The sequence below is a fragment of the Sturnus vulgaris genome, chromosome 1, assembly GCF_052056855.1.
Source record: "Sturnus vulgaris isolate bStuVul1 chromosome 1, bStuVul1.hap1, whole genome shotgun sequence".
Taxonomy (NCBI): Eukaryota; Metazoa; Chordata; class Aves; order Passeriformes; family Sturnidae; genus Sturnus; species Sturnus vulgaris.
In genome coordinates this window covers 48,863,015-48,882,612 of record NC_142243.1, presented here as the reverse complement: position 1 = coordinate 48,882,612, position 19,598 = coordinate 48,863,015, and the positions used below count along the sequence as shown (strand labels likewise).

Below are 19,598 nucleotides of genomic sequence, written 5' to 3'. Positions count from 1 at the left end.
TTATTTACACGCCATCAGTATGTATTAGCTATCCGACCAATTGTTAATTACCAAGTTGCAATTGCTGTTACCCCAGGTGTTGATAACGCACCAGTGGCACAGATGACAAGAAAAGGAAAGATATATTAGCCATTGATGTATTGGATTAGAGGAGTTGAATATTTATATTCTTTTTGGGGATAAGTGTAAAGCAGCTGAGCTATGAAAGCCTCAATGTCTTTCACAGAAATATTTTACCAAATTTTTCATCTTTTTTAGTGGAATTTATTTCTGTCTTCAGAGACAGCAAATGACAATGCCTCACTGAGATATAATATGCTTTTTAAATACACTAGGTCTATTAGCTTTTTCCACCCCTCCAATCCAAGTAGTAACATTTTCATTCCTTCTATGAATACAGGGTACAAAATATATAGAATTGCTTTCCAGCTAAATATATTGTGAGTAACTACTTATAGACTTCATAAATGCACAAAATCAACATAAGATTTTTAAAAAAAGCATTGCTACCTTGGATACCTAAAATATTTGTCTTTTGAAGAGAAGAAAAAAGCTGTCTCAATGATCTAAAAAAAACTGTCCTGTAAAGTATTATTTTTTAATTGAACAATTTTGAATAATAATACAGGCTTTTTTGAACTTTTTTGTTTGAACTTGTAATGTCCATTTCAGTAACAGACATATTTTCATAAAGTCAGAAAGATGACAAAATTATTTTCTTCTGCAATGATACCATCTCAAAAGGTGACTTTGAGAAAATATTTTAAGAAAAACTATCTATCACTGATTTAGTTTTAAATAGCTGGTTTAATTGTTCAATTCACTTAGAAAGTTATGCTTCTCTTAACAGTAGAGAAACAGCCCTACTCAGGAAGAACAATATCTTCTCTGCTATTTTATGAGAGCTTGTGGGAAATAAATAAGAAATATATGGGAAAATTATATAGATCTTTAAGTTTCAAAAATCTGTACCTTAGTCCATAAAAACCAGTTTATTTATTTGTATTCTTACATTGCAATTCTCAAGTCTCCTCCTAGTGCCTTTGACTTCACAAATCTCGATGTAAAAACAGCAATTCAGAAGTGCCCATGACCTTCTTTCCCTCTTCTCCGCGTCCATCCACAACTCACTGGATAGCACCATGAGGAAATTGCTGAGGTCACCTTCCTGTTTACCAGCTGAGAGCCTGGAGGCAGTTTGTTCCATTAATTCAGGAAGCTGACATGCAAAGCCTTATGTGTGTTTCCAGAGCACACCCTCACTTGCTGAGGAGGGAGTTGGCCATGCCTGTCCATCACTGTCCTATCCTAGGTCCTTCCCACTCTGCAGGAGGCTGATGCTAGCAGCAAGGCAACCTCCTGTGGAGCATCCCCACATTTTGCTTGAAGAAGCGGCTTCCACTCAGCATGAATGACAGCAGGTCCAGACAGCTCAGAGCAGTCAGGCTCAAAAAAACCTCATTGTAGCTTTCTAACTGGTCAAAATCACTCACATGCTGTATGTAGTAGGCCCTGAAAAGGTGATAGGGAAGGAACCAAATTATGATGATCCAGATGAAAATCAAATTTTTTACCTGGGCCCAGAATTCTTGGTGTGAACAGAGGGAGGTGGAAAATCTTCTCGCCACTTTTACCAGGATAAGAATCTGCAAGCCCAAGAGGACACAAGAAATGAGGGCAACACCTACAATTAAGGTGTAATTCAGGGCTTTCACACTCTTGTGCTGTAGTTCTTTGTGGAACTTGAAGCATGTTGTATTATTGTATAAGCCTGAGCGTCCATACTCAAAGTAGAAGAGCGGCACCCCAAAGACCATGACGAAGACCCACACGGCAGCGCTTGCTGCAATGGCATGCAGCTTCCTGTAAAACTCCACCTTGTCCTTCCACTGAAAGAAGATGAGCCACCGGATCACTAGCGTGATCACATAAAATACAAAGGTAAGGTACATGTGGATGTGCACCATGGCACTCACCATTTTGCAAAATGGCATATCAAATACCCACTTCTTTTTGACATAATAGTGGAGGCGGAAGGGGACTGTGAAGAGGAGGAGGCTGTGCACAATGACCAGGTTAATGATGGCAGTCGTGGTCACAGACAGAGTGCTCATCTTGAGCAGCACAAAGGACATTGTGATGGACCCAATTCCACCTCCGGCAAAGGCAACTGAGTAGACAGTGACCAGTATGGCACTCATGGTGCTGGTGTGAATGAAAGCCGAAGAGGAGTCGCTGCTATTCCTGGTCCCTTCAGTCATATTCCTGAAATCTTCCTGGTACATATTCTGGAAATGAAATAATACAGAACGACTAAGATAAAGTAGGAATGAGAGGGCTTACCTAAAAAGCCGGAAGGGCTTCTCACCTGTCTCTTGCTCCAAGAATAATCCTTAAATCTAACAGATGGCATCAGTAATTGTAACCTGTACTTTTATCCATACATCCTCCAGCCTAGGGGAAAATGGATGAGAAGGTTGGGTAGAGAACTGCTTTAGTCCTTAAGACATTTCCAGCCATACTCCTAAAACGAAGCATGAATCAATAATATATGGAGAGAAATGATCCTTAGAGAAATTATATCATTATGGTGGTTTTGTGCTGTGTTTTTTTTCCTCCTCTCTTCTGAGCATCTGCATGCTTTTACAGTGAAGATCAGAGATGCTATTTTAATTCTGCTACTTATTCATCAATTTGCTTATTTGCAGTACAAATCTGTCCTTCCCAGGGCCAGATAACAACCATATGTTGTTCTATCTAAGATACAAATTCTGTTTGTTACTGAGAGTTGAGATTTGTACACATTACAGTTAACTTCTTCTCCATGGACAGTTTCTCTGATCAAGGGATTAAACACCATGGATACCCAGACTGCATGGGAATCCTGCTCAGATCCTGACAGGCCAAGAAACGTGGACAGTGCTGTCCTGGTTCTCAGGGCCATTTCAAATCTTTATGTAGTAACTGGGTGTTATGAAATAGACTGCTAGAAAACATGAGGAAAGGACATCCTGAGGGAGTGTAAATCATCCTGTCTGACCCAAGCAGAAGCTAGATGTAAGTTAATATTGAGTTTTAAAAGTATGCTATATATTTTTAATATATTACTGTCTAAAAGAGAGATTAAAAGTAATTCTTATAAATCTAACTGCAACTCCTGTTAGAATTTTAAGTACTACAAGATTATATAGGAGGGGAAGAGTTCAGTTGGGTGTTACCTTGAAGCATATTTTCATGTATAAAAATGTCCAGGGGATGTTCACATTACAGTTACAGAAAAGAAGCAGGGAAAACTGAACAGTGTTGGGCTGTGTACTATCACAGTTATACTGCTACTGCTATTTGAACCATAATTTAAAACTGACTCTGTTTACCAGTGAATCCTACAACACAAGGAATTTTCTCCCGAGTTTTTGTGATTTTTCATTTAACAATAAAATGCTTTTCACTTCAGAAATTAGTTCCTCAGTCTTTTTGTATGAGTGGTGTTTCAGGTTTATTTTCATTTTTCAGGTAGCACGAACTGCCAAAAGTTGGGAGAGGAAAAATTTTTTAGTAGTCCACTCATTTTACGGAATGAGTGGACTGCTTATAACAGTTTTATAAACTGGTTTTGCTCATAGGGGGGAATGAATATCTCTTATGCACCTCAGGTGTTTTGTGTTGTTTCTTAGCAATATTTCTAAGCATGTACCTCACAGTAATCAAGATCTCTTCATACATTGAAAAGTTACTCTCTAGCTATCCCAATGCATATAAGACTCCAGATACCTTATTATTATCATCAGTATAAGTGCCATATCTCAAACTGATGTGTTAGTTGCTGGCATTACTGACTTTTTGTGCTTGATCTTGCATTTCAGAGTTATGTGGACAACAAATTCCAGTACATTAAGAGAATTATAATAGGTTGCAGTGAAGGAGCTTTTTATCAAAGTCACCACAGATTGGCACACTGCAGCTCTTGCATCAGAAATGGTGCAAGTTCCTTCCAGTTCTGTTCTCATTTCTGTGACACTTCATTTCGTTCTCACAACTATGCAAGTCAGAAGGGATTAGCAAGAGCTCTTCATCAGTTTCTCCAAGTTGTTAAACTTCGATTTGAAAGGATGTCTCTAAAAAGAGGGATTATCACTGTTTGGATTTGAAATGCATATTTAAAGTTTAAGACTTTTAAAAGCGTCACAAGGGGAAAGGCAACACACTGGAAATGTGGCTTGGTGTGAGCAGACCCAGCAGCAAGGCTGCACTTGAAGAAGAATTTCTTGTTGTCACCCTTTGGAGGCCAGCAGTGAAACTTGAACTGAAAGCAGTAAGAACAGATAAGCAGAAGTCAGATAACTTTCTTCAGACATTACAGTGAAGGGGGCAGCAAGTGACCTATTTCTGTCTGCAAATAAGAATCAAGACACTGAAATGCAGGTTTCTGCAGAATTCTGGAGTCATCATTAAATCCCTGCATAGTAAGATTCTGCAGGATACGTAATTTTCATTAATCTTTAAAAAAAAACCTACTAGCAGCTGTGATAGGAGATTATCTGCTCCCCAATAGTACAGGCGCCCCACTGAAATATCATTGTGTGATGAATACAGAATGTAACATAACACAGGGCATTTCACAGAGAAAATACTGTTTTCTGGTGAAATGAGGTTTCCTATTGTACTGACATTCACAAAGCTATAACCTACTGACCTGAAACGCAACTTACAAGTCCTTTTGTCATAATTTAGCAGGAGGCACGTGGATAAAGAATTAATGAGGACCTCACAACATACAGCTGTTCTTGTTTCTGTGCCTTCCCACCCCCTCTAGAACTGCCAGTTCAGTGATATTGCTCAAGTCTTGGAACCAGGTTTGTTCTTCCTGTTTGATAAGCCTCTCATAACTTGGCTGAACTTCTGCTGGACATGAGTCTTGAGCAGCCACAAGGCAATAGAGGACACCAGCCCAGTTGGATGTTACAGCAGCTTCTGGTGCCAAGGGCTGGGGGACAATTGTAAAAAAAGCTATTTTAGTCTGACAAAGGTAGGTTGCCAACAGGCCAGAGGCTAGTTCCCTTCAGAAATATGATCAGCAAAAATACTCTTGTACATTCAAAATTTGTGAGTTGTCAGTGTAGATAATGCCATCACAATCATTTCATGTGACTGTCTGTGCAGCATAGTCTGTGAGACTTCCTTGGATTGCTCTCCTCAGGACTGAAAAAGTCATAAGGCTCAGTCCCTGTCTGTGTTCAAGGCCAGGTTGGATGGGGATTTGAGCAACCTGGTCTAGTGGAATGTGTCCCTTCCCATAGCAGAGGTGTTGGAACTAGACGATCTTGAAAGCCTCTTTGATCTCTGTTCCAAATTTTCCAGGTAAGAAATATTAATTCTAACCTTCAGGAACTTGTTTCTCTTTTATCTTACTGTTATCTATCTTACTATTAAAAAAAACCCAAAGAAAGTAAGAAAGAATATTTACCATACTTCTGGACGGAATTTACCTCAGCTTCCAGACATTTTATGTGCTTCTGCCTCTGTCTTCAGATTTAAAATTCTTTTGTCAAATTTTGACGTCCCCTGTAGATATCTGACATGAGACAGAAGAGGCTTATTCACTCTTGATCCCAGCCATACCTGCAGCTCCTCCGTGAACTGCCATTATACTTGTACTTGGTTCTTAGATGAACAATTTTGCATTTGGCAGGGGTAAAATGTTCATTCTAGTTTGTGCCTGATTTAGCAATCCAGATCAGCCTGGCTTGTTGCCTTCATTGCATGCTATTTTCCCAACCAAGCCCATGAGTCACCATTATGTTACATCAACATTGTATTTGTGTTTAAAAAAATCCACCTCATTTGTCAGAAATTATGACACTCTTACAATCTCTGTCAAACAGTGAGCTCTACTCTATAACAAGTGTTTGCAAAATTTATCCCCCCATACACGTCTGCTGAGAGACTGGGAGGCTTCACACAGATTTTCTCATGTGTTCTGACAGTTGGGCTCTGCAGAAGAAGCATTTTCTGTCTGCATGCACCAAACGGAGAAGTTTCATTTGAATTTGGAGGAGAAAAAAGTTCAACTATGAAAGACTTCTATTTTCGACAGGCTTATTAAATTGAAAAATGAGTGTTTGTCAGAACTGCCATTCCTGCACTGAACTAGACTAGGTTGGAGGAAGTGCAAAATGCAAATAATTTTTAACAAAAGTCTGATTAAAATCTGTATCTGTTTCACAGAATCCTCATTTAGTCTCAAAGTGTTTTCTGTTGAGGGCATTGTAATTGCATGTCATTTTCTTCTAATTCCATGCTGAGTTATGGTAATGTAGGCTATGCCAGTAGAATAAGTGCAGAATTTCTTTCATAGCAAAATAACCACACACACCCCCTGAAGTCTGAAGTATAAAAACCTGCTAACTGGAAAACACTAAAAATAAATAATATTAAGTATCAAGCACATTTTGACATTTAGACATTGGCTTTTTTCAAACAACTTTTCATGATTCCCCTACCTACCTAACTCATTAGGTAGCTCAACAGTTCATGTCTTGCATTCTGTGTCAACATTATACTGATATTTTGTGGTTTCAATTCAGTCCATTGAAGAACAAATGGGACGGAAAAGTATGTTGAGTTAGTCCTCTTTCATTTGAGATTGTCACTATTTTTACACAAAAAAATGGAAACCACGAAATGTTCCTAAAAAGGATGATTTATCTCCTTAGCTGTATCTTAACAGAGAGAACAAACCCTTCTTGTCCTTACAGAGACTGCGTGATATCACACACAAAAAGATGGATGAAAACAAAATGCACTACCTTCCAGTTTTAGAAGACAGTGTAAAAATACAGGGTAGCAACATGAAAAAGCATGAAACAATGCTGTTCCTTACTAGGAAATTACCAAACACAATGAGAAAACATTTGTGCAGAAAATGGGTTCAAAATAAAGCAAATAGAATGCTTCCCCCTCGCCCCTAAACTTGCAAACATTCTTTTAAAAACTTTGCAGACCAAGGCTTTTTTTTTTTTTTTTTCCTCCCCATTCCGTGTATATTTACAGATTAGAGTTTCTCTCTGCGGCAGTTTGTATAAATCTCGTAAAATAGTTCCCTTTCAGGACCCGGGCAGCGTCCTTCGGACCTGACAAGAACCAATTGGTGTCTGATTTTTAATACTGACACATTGTTACACCAATGAGAAGTTTATGCGCCTTTGCGAAACACACATGTAAAGAAAAGAAAAAAACCCCAAATCTCTCTTTCACTTCCAGCCTCTCAGAAGGTAACTAGTCTGGCTGGGGCCAGGTCCCGTGCAGCCCGCGGGCCTGGACATCCCGAGCCCGGGGCGGGCCGGGGAGAGGAGGCCCTTGGGCCGCTGAGATCCTGGCTGCTTCCCCCTCTCCCACAGCGTGGCAGAAACGCTACTGCTGCCAACACCCCCAAGAGGGTGCCCCGCCGCAGGCCCTGCGGCCCGGAGGGGAGGCGGGGCACTGAGCCGGGCTTCCCCGGCCTCTAATGGAATGCAGCGTAGCAGCACACTACCGTTTCTGGCTGGGCCTCTTCTCAAATCCTAGTCCATCCCACCGCGGCTGTCGGAAAAAATCCCTATTGTAAAATAACTCCCAACCGCAGGACCCCGAAGAGATCCCGTAACCATCTGCAAGCCCAGGCAAAATATTAACTCTTTCACTACCCAGAATGAGACTTACAGGCATTAGTCTCCCCCCTAAGTAAAAAAAAAAAAAAAATTAAAATAAATAAATAAATAAATAAATAAATATATATATATATATATATATATATATATACACACAAACACACACACAAAACCAACATAAAAACACCGAAGTCAGACAAAAAAAGAAGTCAAAGTCCCAAATAAAGAAATTAATGAAGATGCCTCACTCTTAAACTGAAATTTCTTTTTTTAAACTATAAAAAACCTCTCATTTCCCTATAACTTATAAAAAAAATTATAGAGTAGATATAATGTTCTAACTATAAATATAAGCAAAGACATTTATGCTAAAGTAAGCAAATGTTAAAATAGTTATAATCCCATAAGACATTTAAATAAAGGGGAAAAAAATACTCCTGCTACCCTGTAGCGAAGAGAAAAAGAAACAAACCTCTATTTTCAAAAACCAAAAGAGTTTTGTTTAAACTATTATAATCCTTAAAGTGTGCCCCATATGTTGACATGGTCCTCAATAACAATTACAGGAAAACTGTTAAGAAAAAAAAAAGATTTTTACACAATAATCAAATTTCCATTCTCCCAGGTGGCTGATTCACTGTGACATCAAAGCCACAAAAACCCTGTTTCTTGTAAAAAATCTTTATAAACTGAAGAGAAGTCTCGTCTCCCAAATAAATTAGTAAAAGACTGTTTTTAAAAATAGTAAACTAACTCTTTCTATATGTTTTCAATGTAAAAGAAAAATAGTTGTGAAAGACAAGAGAAGTGTTCTAAAAATTTTATTCTAGTTCTTATTTTTTTAATAGTTTCTAAAAATAAAGCTTTTTCTTTATACCCTTTAAAGTTTAAACCTATTTTACCTTCCTTCTTATCCTATCTCACAACAAAAAATAAATAATTAATTCTAATAAACACATTAATAATTTAACCAAACATGACCCATAACGTTAATTAATACAATGGCCAGGAAATCTCAAATTAACAAACCAAAACCACTACACTCTCCATTCTTCAAGTGTTGTTTACTTGGATCTTCATTCTATGTCAGCTGTAAGAACAAAAAGCAGAAGACCTGATACTTTAAAGAGTCATTGCCTTACTTCCTTCTTTGAGCTTATGACAAAACAATAACATTGAGGATCCACTGTGCGAGGGTAGAGTTGCCCATGGGCACACAGCCTTGGGAAGAATTTTTAGTTGCATCATGTGGAGGCCTTTGAGCCTATCAGGGGAAATTCTAGGGTAATGCCCTGGAAGAGTTTGCCACAGGCTTCGAGAATGCCTCACAGTGAGATAAAAAGGCTTCCCCCCATGGTGCTCTGCAGCACTATGTTAACCTACCTCAGTTCTCTATAGGTCATTGCCCTTAGCCCTGCTCTTGTACCACTCCTGTGCCCGCAGACCATTGGCCCCTGACCCCATACTTAACCTGGAACACTGCATTAATTTGAGTCTTTTGTTGCTGGACTCCTTTGGTGTGACTTTGCAATAAACCTCGTTGGAACCCTATAGAGGAGAACCTTCCCATCCTTCTTCGCTGACCTGTCTTTGGTGTGTATGAGTGTGGATTCAGTGACTGTCTGTGCCTGTGAGAGTGTCTTTCTCAGAAGATGCTTTAGGAGAGGTAACAGCAATCACTATCCATTTCCATGCTGCTACAGCATCACAGCATCCCTTACCTTGCAGCTACTTCTTAGCCATTAGAGGTTTTCGAAGCCTCTCATTTCTGAACAGTGCTAAAATTATAAACTATACACACAGAAGTGAGCCTCACAGTTCACATGTTTGGAAGGGCGGATCCGCAGAGTGGAGGGGATGATTTGAAAGTGTGTTTTGAGAAAACAGGGCAGGACAAGAGAAAAATATGATCTAGATTGTTAGTAAGTGTGGGTTTGGATGTGGTCAGAAATACCTAAGTGTAAGGGATGAAATAAAGCTTACACCACAGCCCAGCACCATTTCTCAGCTCTGCTTTCTGCCAAGATTTTAGCCGAGTGTCTGGATCTTGGGACATGGTGCCATCACTACAGCTGCACAGTGTTAGCAGAAGGAAACTAGGAGATTTAATTAAAAAGTGATTAGCCATACCAGTGTCAAAGGCTCATCGAGCAACGATGGTTGCTGTGAGGTCTATGTGTGGTAAAAGATGTCTTACTGCAGGATTGCATCTCTGTAAGGAGTCTGTGCAAGCTCCTGCTAGCTTAACACATCTCTGTCAGAACACATGGTTATATTTGAGCATACTAGTTTTGAAAGCAACAGTATAGACATACAACTATTAAATGTAATCTCACATGAGAATGTTTTAACTGACTGCATCCTGTTGCTTCACATTTAGTTAAAAAAGCACAAGGGAAGTCCTGCTCTGCGCTACTTCACAACAGAGTGGTATGTGATGGAAATTGTCTTTTTGCATTTTGCAGTTTGAACAGTGGCTGACAGCTAAAGAACTGTTTAGATAATATTAAAAGGTGATCGTAACACTAATGCTTAGCTCTTCTCTAGTACTTTTCTGCAAGCTGATCTCAAAGCTCTGTTGAAAGGCATATAGACGAAAATCTGAAAACTCTGTGAAAAAGCCAGGAGTAAAGCTAGGATATTCTTGAATCAAAATGCATGCCTTCTCAAATTAGCATTTTGTCTTGGCTTCTTCTAGGTCTTGTTTTAGAATGAGTACATCCCAGTGGAATGAAAGCTAAGGTACCATTAAAACATTCAGGTAGCATCTGTATATGGGTTTTTAAATTATACAATATTTTTAATACATAAAATAAGTTAACACACAGTTAAACATAAGTTAAAACATAAGAAATGTTTTAATGCTGTATATTGATATATATTTTTGATGCAATATACTAATTACATAACATATAAGTTACATAATTTTGTTGATAAATAACAATGTTGTTTTCTCAAGCAGTCAAAATAAATCAGAGTTTTTCAGGTTGACTTCTTTCTATGTGTTTGTAGTTGTCAAATCTTCAATCCTTTAATCCAGGATTAAATCAAATAGTGAAATACCAGAGTATAATCTGGGGCAGACACCCTCATTGCCTTTATTGGTCTCTAATGTGTAGTTAGCATCAAGATCTAGATAGGTATAGAATGCCTAATGTACATAATTGTAATTAATCATCCCTGGTAAATTGATGCAATTTTGCCCAGGATTTACCAACAGTATGTATAATGGATTTCAGGCTGGTATGTTTAGATTTTCAGCTGTAACCTACTGAGCTGGTGGCAGAATGTGATTATTTTAGAGCATCACCAGTTTTAAACACAGATACTAGAAATGCATGTATTTTACAAACTTTGAGTAATTGCTGGTAGTTTTAGCAATACCCTAAGAATCTATTAAGTATGATAGTGTGTTTTCATGGTACTGTTGTATCGTGTGGATTCAACCATCACCTAGTTTGAATTTGCATTACAGCAACAGTTTCAAGGGCCAAGGTTGTTTAATAATAGATGAGAGTCTGGGCCAGATTTCAAGGACTGCTTGTCCTGAGACTGATTAGCATCAAGGTACCTCTACTTTGGATTGTGAGAGGTCCTTGAGGAAAGAAAACCATGCCCTTTTATGCTCAGGCACAATACATGTTGTTAGTGATTTTTCAGCTGTTCCAAACATAAATCTGTACACAGCATAACCATGGCGACACAGGTGTTTTCTTTGTCTACATTTATTTTGCCGAGACTCAAGGATTTGGAGTGCTAATTCAGAAGTAGACTGACTACAGAGGGTGGCAGGAGGGATGCAAGCATGGTGGTTGGGTCTTCTAGAAAAATCTTCTCCTTCACTTATTTAAGTGGCAGAAAGCAAAAAATAAGATCCACCTGGACACCTTAAATTGACTGTGGGTAACCTGGCTCTTAGCTGTGGGTAAAGCTTGAATGATGGTCCTGACAAGACTGAACTGATGTGGATTACGTAGAATCGGGGAGGACATCATTCATAATAATTTCTACTCCTTACAAAAAGCCTAGATTTTGATCTGCTCAGAGTCCCCCCTAATGCTAGCTATGGGCCTGTGACTAGAGTGTAAGACTGGCTGTTTAGTTATTAAGTTGCAATTGTGACAGGTTATTTGCAATTTATTATTAAGTAAAAGATAAGCTGCTAATATGAAGAACTGAAAGGCAGTACATAATTAGAGTAACTTATAGCTGTTACCAAGAAAATCTTATTTTGACTCATGTTTGTAGTGTGCTTTATTATTTCAAACACCCGAATAGAAAGATATTAATTACCAACAAAAAGAAAAGCATTCAGTATCAGTATCAGCCAAAAACATTTTATAGATAATAGGTTTCTTAAAACATCTCTCTCTGGGTTCTGGATCAGTTGTGATTTATGGCTGTCACCCAGGCAGTGCAAGGTGTTCTATGAGTGAGAAATACTGCCTGTGGCACATATGAAAGAACATTTTGGAAGAGTACAGGGAGTAAAATGTGACTTGAAATTCCCTGTTTCACACACCTTTGCATAGCAGAGCTATAAATTTAGGCTCATCTGAAAAGTGGAAATGCATCTAGTGGCCTCCTCCTAGTTTTTTACCTGATTTAGGGGACAGAATACCCACTTTGCAAGTTATTATCCTTGGCCATTATTACTCAAATTTACTTACATGTACCTGAGGAAAAGTGGTACGGAGAAAATCTATTTCCCCTTCAACCTATCTCACTACCTTTTCCTCCTACAGAAATGCCAAAATTGCACCATGTTGAAGTATGTCATATCAATAAAACCTCCTCAAATTTCTCTTCAGTTCTTACCAGAGTCCATATCTTTCAGAAAGTACTGAAAAAACCCCAAAACTTAAGTTTACATCAAAATCTGCTGTATTTCTTCTTTGATAGTGTAGGAGGGATTCCAGGTCTAGAAACCAACTGTTTTAATGCTAATAACACTAGCAATTTGCCCAACTTTTGCCATATCTTCTCTTTTCTATTGGACTCTGCTTTGGCCTTTATCACCAAGGGCAGGAGAAGGAATCAGAACTGCATACAAAAGGTATCTGTTCAGTCTCCAGCCTAAATGGATTTTTTGAGAAGGTGTCTTACTTACGTTTAACAACAGCACACTTCTAACAGTCTATCACCAAATTTAATATTACCTTTTTTGGGAAGGATTTTACGAGTTCATATCTGTTGCAAGCCAATAAGCTTTTCAAGGGATGTGCTTTTCATCAGGAATCCAGCACAGAAATTCACTCATTATGGGAGCTTGTTCTCACCAGGGTGAAAAAAAATGGAAAGAGGAGCTGATTGACAAGGAGATTTATTACTCTTACCATAAAAATCACATTAGACTGCAGAGAAAGAAATCATATATGCAGCATCAGGCCGATTCTATAAGCATATATAACTCTCCAAGAAGAAAAAATCCTTCCCTTCATCTTGAAAAGACAGTGCTTCTCCTAAAATATTTTTGAACTTGGTACTAACCTCACTAATTGTCTGGTGGATTAGAAAGCATGCTGTAAGGAAGAATATATTTTTAAAATTATTTCAACACAAGTCTATTGCTACTTACTCTCAAAATGCGTACTGCAATTGCTAATATTGTTTTATTCCCAGATTGCTCATTTCATCTGATTTCTGACTGCAGAGGTAATGCAAACTCTATCATCAGGTGCATGGAAAAAAATAATTTTACCAAAGATTACTTTCATGCTGAATATACACATATATATATTTATGAAACTTAGTATGCTTAGTTCCTCCTAATGCAGGAACAAACCTCCCTGCATTAGTCTAACCTCCTACTGCCTAGGAGCAGTACAGAAAGCAAAGCTTGCTGCCAACACTGATTGATAATGAAGATGATTTCCTACCTTAGCATAAACACAATTAAATACATGATATTTCTGCTACAGAGGGGTTAGAGAGGAATTCAGTCTCCTCCTGTCATTTCAGAAGGGAATTTACTGCAAGGGAATTTTTCCACGCTGCATTCTCAAAGTACGCTGGTTTGCAAGAACCTTTCCTTGATCAGCACAGCTCTACTCTGCATATTAGTGTGAGGTGCTGTGCGCAAGCAAGTGCTCTGTTACATCAAATTGTTTGGGCTGAAATGGTTCGTTTTTGTGTTAAATCTGGAGGTTTCCATTCTGAAAAAAAAGATAACTTTATGATATAAATGATAGCTTCAACTGCGTTAAAGTAAGATCTTCAGTGCATATGCCAAAGTGTGAATCCAGTGTGCTGTCATTACTGTGTCAGCTCATTACTGATGCATTTTTTAAAACTTTCGCCTATTTGAAGTTCAGTTGAAATATTTAAGAAGGCAGCTAGACAGCCCAGCCATAGGTGTAGAAACATTTATGGTAAGTGCTGCTGTTCTGGGCTGTGGAAGAGTAACCATATCTGCCCTATGTCCTACTGTCATCTTAATATATTTTCTCCTTACTTCTCCCCATTTCATTGACACAGGAGTCCACAGAAAATCTTAGGCCATGTTGTGGCCTTCATGATGTTTTGCCAGTTCAAATATTCTTAGTTTTGGAGTGCCCAGTGCTGTGGTGTTGCACTGGGTCCCTGTACTTGGCTGAGCTATGCAGAAAGCCAGATCTGAAAACAATAAGTTATGAAATAGCTTCCCCTTCTAACTTCCTTATTTTAATTTCATCCAGACTATTTAATGTTCTGTATATCTTCTTTATCACTGGAAAGCATAGGACCCCAATATTTTATGACATTATTCACTGTAGCTCTAATGAAGAAGTAGCTGAAGACAGATGGACATTCCTTTATGAAACCATTAGTCCTACATGATAGATGAAAAGGTAAAATAAAACGTCCACATGTAATGAGTGAAGCATGATGGAGAGAAGACCCTAGCACCAATGTAAGTTAGTACAAAATGAATTGTGTGGGATGTGTACAAACCCTGATGTATTGAGTTTGCATGGCCAGGTTTTGGTAGCAGGAAAGGCTACAGAGGTGGCTTCTGAGAGAAGCTGCCAGAAGATAGATGTTCCACTGGCCAAGACTGGGCCAGTTGGAAATAATGATAATGCCTCTGTGATAACATATTGAAGAAGAAGAAGGAGGAGAAGGGGGGAAAAAAGTTATTATGGCTGTTGTACTTGCAGCCAGAAAAGAGCAGGGTGGGAACATGTGAGAAGAACAGCTCTGCAGACACCAAGGCCAATGGAGAAGGAGGTGGAGGAGCTGGTCCAGGCACTGAAGCTGAGATTCCTCTGCAGCCCATGGTGTAGTCCATGGTGAAGCAGCTGTGCTCCTGCAGCACATAGAAGATCATAGGAGTGCAGAGATCCACTTGCAGCTGATGGAGGAGACCCATGCTGGAGCAGATCAATGCCCACAAGAGGCTGTGAACCTCTGCTGGAGCAGGCTCCTGGCAGGGACCTGTAGACCCGTGGAGAGAGGAGCCCACCCTGGAGCACGTTTCCTGGTAGGTCTTGTGACTACATGGGGAACCCACACTGGAGCAGCCTGTTTGTGAAGGACTGCACCCCAGGGAAGAATGACCTATGTTGCAGTAGTTTGTGAAGCACTATGGGATGGACTCACACTGGAGAAATTAATGGAGTACCATCTCCCAGGGGAGAGACCCCACGTCAGAGCAGGGAAAGGAAAAATGTGTGATGAACTAACCCCACCACTATGCCCTATCTCCCTCTGCCACTGGACTGCAGGAGGAAGTAGAGCTGAGAAGGAGGGTGTTTTTATGGTCTGCTTTTACATCTCATTATCCTGCTGATTTTCTTAGCAATAAATTCAGTTAATATCCCCAAGCTGAGTCTGCTCTGCTCATGACTGTATTTGGTGAGTCAACTCTCCTGGTCCTTATCTCAACCTGTGAAACTTTTTAAAATTTTTTTCCTGTTCAGTTGCAGAGGGGAAAGATGGAGAGGCTTTTGTGGGTGTGGCACAGTGGGCAGCTGTGCAGATATGAGCTCTGGTCCCAAAGGAAAACAGCCACAGGTGGGCAGTGACCTGACCTTTATCTTATGAACAGGATAGGTTAGGTTGGCCACAGTAACATGCCTCTAGCCCCATTGCTTCTGGTTCTCAAGTTAGCACACTAAGCACTAATTCAAGTACATCTTCACAGAAAAGATTTCCCCAAAATAGCTTTCCTGTTGATATCAGTAATGATAAGAATTTGGGGAGTTTAAGAAAATAAAGCAGGCAGTTAATGTGTTTAATTGTGCAACTGAGATGAAAATGAGAAGCATCAGCTCACTGAGTAGCAATTTCTGTTGCTGCCTTTTTCTCTCTGCACCATCAAATCAAGATCATCAATGAAAGTGATTCAATGATTTTCATAGTACTCATGGTGAGAGCTCAACATTTACTACTAAGTATCTCTAGCACAGAAAGTGCAGATAAAGCAATGCCTGTTTTGTATCTACTCCAGATTTTCCGTATGTCTCTTATTTTGGCTAAAACTCTTTCCCCCTTCTTTTAACTTACGAGGAAAGATTTCTTTCTGTTCAGCGAGATTACAATAAGATAATGAATCCTGTATCAAAAGCTATCTCCACTAAATTTTCATATTTTTTCCTTATCCATGTTAGTGGGTGTCTGACCACACCCAAGATATCCTCACATGAACTTAATTTCAGCTGTGGAACAGAGAGCAATTCTAGGCTAGGAAGAAGTTCATTAGTCTGGTGAGAGGTCCTAGCATTATAGTATTTTTTCTGAAGTATTTTTTCCCTGGATTTTTTTTTTTTTTGTTTCAGATTCAGAAGCAGCCTGCACATGGTTTTTTTTAGGGATAAAATGGTAGGATTCTTGGAGTCTTTCTGTATAGCATTGGATATAGAAGATACGCATATTGCAGCGTGAGCTTGAGGTACGTGTGCAATTCAGAGCACAATGCTGTGTAGAAATATCTAAGCTAGCTTTAAATAGACAGTTGATGATAAATCTGTGTTGGAGTGGCACTCCCTCATCAAATTTATCCCTGTTTTCCAGGCTCAGAGGCTTCAGCCCTTCAATTAGTTCCTCCAGAGCCAGTTTTGGTACCTCTGCATGGCTTTGTAGAAAGTAACAGGCATATCCCAGTCTGTGTGGATTGTGACTGTTGAATCTTAAAAACATCCAGGCTGGCAGGCACCTCAAGAGATTTTACTGTCAAACCTCCTGCTGAAAGCAGGTCTATAGACTGAGGTATCTAGAGTCACATCAAACTGAGCTTTGAGTATTTCCCGCAGGGGAAATTATGCTATTCTGAATTTTTCAGTGTCTGTCTTGGACAAGGAAGACAGAATCTGGACACCACATCCCAGGTGTGGCCTAACAGGTAGTAAATGGAGTGGAATAATCACACTCTTGACTCGCCAGCTGTAGTTTTTGACCTGCTGACTGGGCTCTTGCTGCTGCGGCCCATGATGAGGTTTCATTTCAGTGCTGAGCTGTGTGAGTGCCTGAGAGTATCAGGGGTGGTGTCTAAAAGTGCCAAAATGAAGGCAGATCAGGCAACCTTTTATGAGGGCGACTTGAGATGGTCAGCATCTGAGCTGATTCTGAAAAATTTAGTCATCATGAAAAGTTTTGGAGCCAATACCGGTTCCTCTACTGGAGGAATAAGTAGAATCATTATGGAAATTTCCTTCTTATTCTTTGTTCAAAGATTAATTGGCAAAACCAATAACACTTTCTTCTTTTCTTTTAATAAATTTCAGAAAGGGTTATGAAAGTGTGGATGCTATTGTAAAAGGAGAGCAGCAGCCCTTTCTGCAATAATATTCCCAAAATACACTTTTAACTACTACTTTACTTCCACTTATTTCATAAAATATGACATTCACAACTGCTGCAGTGGACTAAGAACCCAAAGTACTTTTAACTTCTCTCCTCTCATGTTTCCCCCCAGCTCTTCTGTAATCTTACCTCCCACCAGGAACTGTTAAGCTCCATCCAGATCTGCGGCATTCTCATTTGAGTTTGATACTATTTCCCTCCTCCTGGTCTGTCTCCAGTACCTCAGTACCTCTGCTAAGGACCTTTGCAGCACTTACCCGGCCACTCTCCAGCTGCATAGCACGACACTTGCCTCACTCCGTGTGACTCCTGGACTTTGCACAGAAGTGCTGATGAGGAACCGCTACTGCAACCCAGTTCTATCTGCTTCCTGAAGTGCCACCCATTGCTTGTCAACCACAAACAGCTGACAGACAGGATTGGACTAGTTGTTATCATCTCACTTATCAAGTTGATTGATGAAGATGTGTTTTGTTCTGTTCACTGTATGTTAAATATTTCAGTTATTGCAAAATGTATTTTCTTATAAGTGGCTACAGGTGAAAGAAAGAGGACTAATTGTAGTGAAAGTGAATATAACACGTGGGAGTATGTGTTTGTGGATATATATACACATAGGAGGTATCTCTCTTCTGTGGTATGAAGGCCACTCAGCCTCTCAACAGGATTTCCTCAGTTACTCAGATAATACGTAGAGAAGATCTGACAGCCCTTGAAGGAACCTTCCTTAGGATACAGTGATAAAATATCTGTAGCAACCCTGAAGGTGGGCATCTTGAAAGGCTGAAAATATTCTGGTACTCCTGAAATGCTTCTATCTCTTTATCAAACAGTAGACTTCCAGAGAGATGTAATCATCCACTCTGCATATGCTTTTTGTATACTGCACTTGTTTTATAATTGAAAAGTACTGACTCAAACATTTTATAGATGAAGAGAATAAAGCATGTGGAAAGAAGAAAGATGTGGGCTGAATTTGCTATGAGATATCATGATCATCTTTATAATACACTGTTGGCTCTGTTCTGAATTGTATCCATTTCATACATCTGCTACCAGAAATCTGTCAGAGCAACACAGGTACCTGCAAAGCTGCAATTATTCCTTGACCCCATTTAATTTCAAAAAATCATTCTCTATCAGTGTACAGCAGAATAGCTACAAAACCTGCCGTGCAACCAGTAGCAGGGTAGGACAAACTCATATTTCAAAGTCTTGATGTTGTGTCCCAGGAGCTCAGTATGAATAATAAAAGTGTTCAGAATAAGTATGTTCTCCTTCTTCCAAATTAAGGCCATATGCTTGGGGACTTTTAAATCCAAAAACTCATTAAATGTTCTGTCCTATCCCCATGTTAAGATTCCACAAGATAAAAAGCAATTGTTGTAGAAAATAGAATACTTTCCCTAACAATGTCTAACTGCTCTTTTCAAGGTTTAATAAACTGTTTTCCCAATAACCAGTAAGTTTAGAAATACTTCTAATGATCTGCCATTTAAATATTACAGCCAATTCAATGTTAAAAAGATATAGTAGTACCTTCCCTCAAATAAAAAGTATTTTCCATGACACCCAAATGAAAATAATAAAAACAGTGTTGAAGTAGTCTCATCTGTCTAATAACCTGTGTAATAACCTGTGTAATAGTCCTATATTACATGATATGAAAGGTATGAAAGACTTCAGACATTTCAGACATTTTTTTCAAAGTTACTTAACAGGTCTACTACTGAGTCAGAATTAGACTACTTTTTACCTAATGTATCTCATGCTTTAGCCTATAGGCTATATTTTGCCTTTCAATAACGGGAAGGAAAGTTTCTAGAAAAACAAATCTAATTTGATTTGTGAAACCCAGTAATTCTTGTCTCAAGCAAAGAGCAGCTATGGGTTTTTAAGAAGTTGCTCATCCTCAACAGTTATGTGGCGAATTATATATTCCTGAGAATTTGATTTTTTGAGAAGCAAAGTTTTCACTTTCAATGGGAATGTAGCTTTATCTGTTTGGTTTTTTTTTTTCCCAAGACTGATCTATTTGCATAGTACTAAGATATAGGATATTAATTTCTGGAGGTCATCTATGTTAATCAGGCACTCAAAGCAGGGCTGGCTTATGTCAGGTTGCTCAGTGCCTGGACCAGCAAAGTTTGAATAGCTGAAAAAATGGAG

General features: G+C 39.1%; 1 protein-coding gene across 1 annotated transcript; it reads right to left on the bottom strand.

Moving 5' to 3' along the window:
- Positions 1 to 973: 973 nt before the first annotated feature.
- GPR141 (G protein-coupled receptor 141) lies at positions 974 to 2,285 on the bottom strand. The gene has a single exon (XM_014886887.2). The coding sequence runs from the start codon at positions 2,283 to 2,285 to the stop codon at positions 1,341 to 1,343; it is 945 nt and encodes a 314-aa protein (XP_014742373.2). The 3' UTR covers positions 974 to 1,340.
- Between the last annotated feature and the right edge of the window lie 17,313 nt (positions 2,286 to 19,598).

Excerpts from the sequence above, each read along its gene's own strand:
- GPR141 (XM_014886887.2), bottom strand. The coding sequence starts at position 2,285 with ATGTACCAGGAAGATTTCAGGAATATGACTGAAGGGACCAGGAATAGC.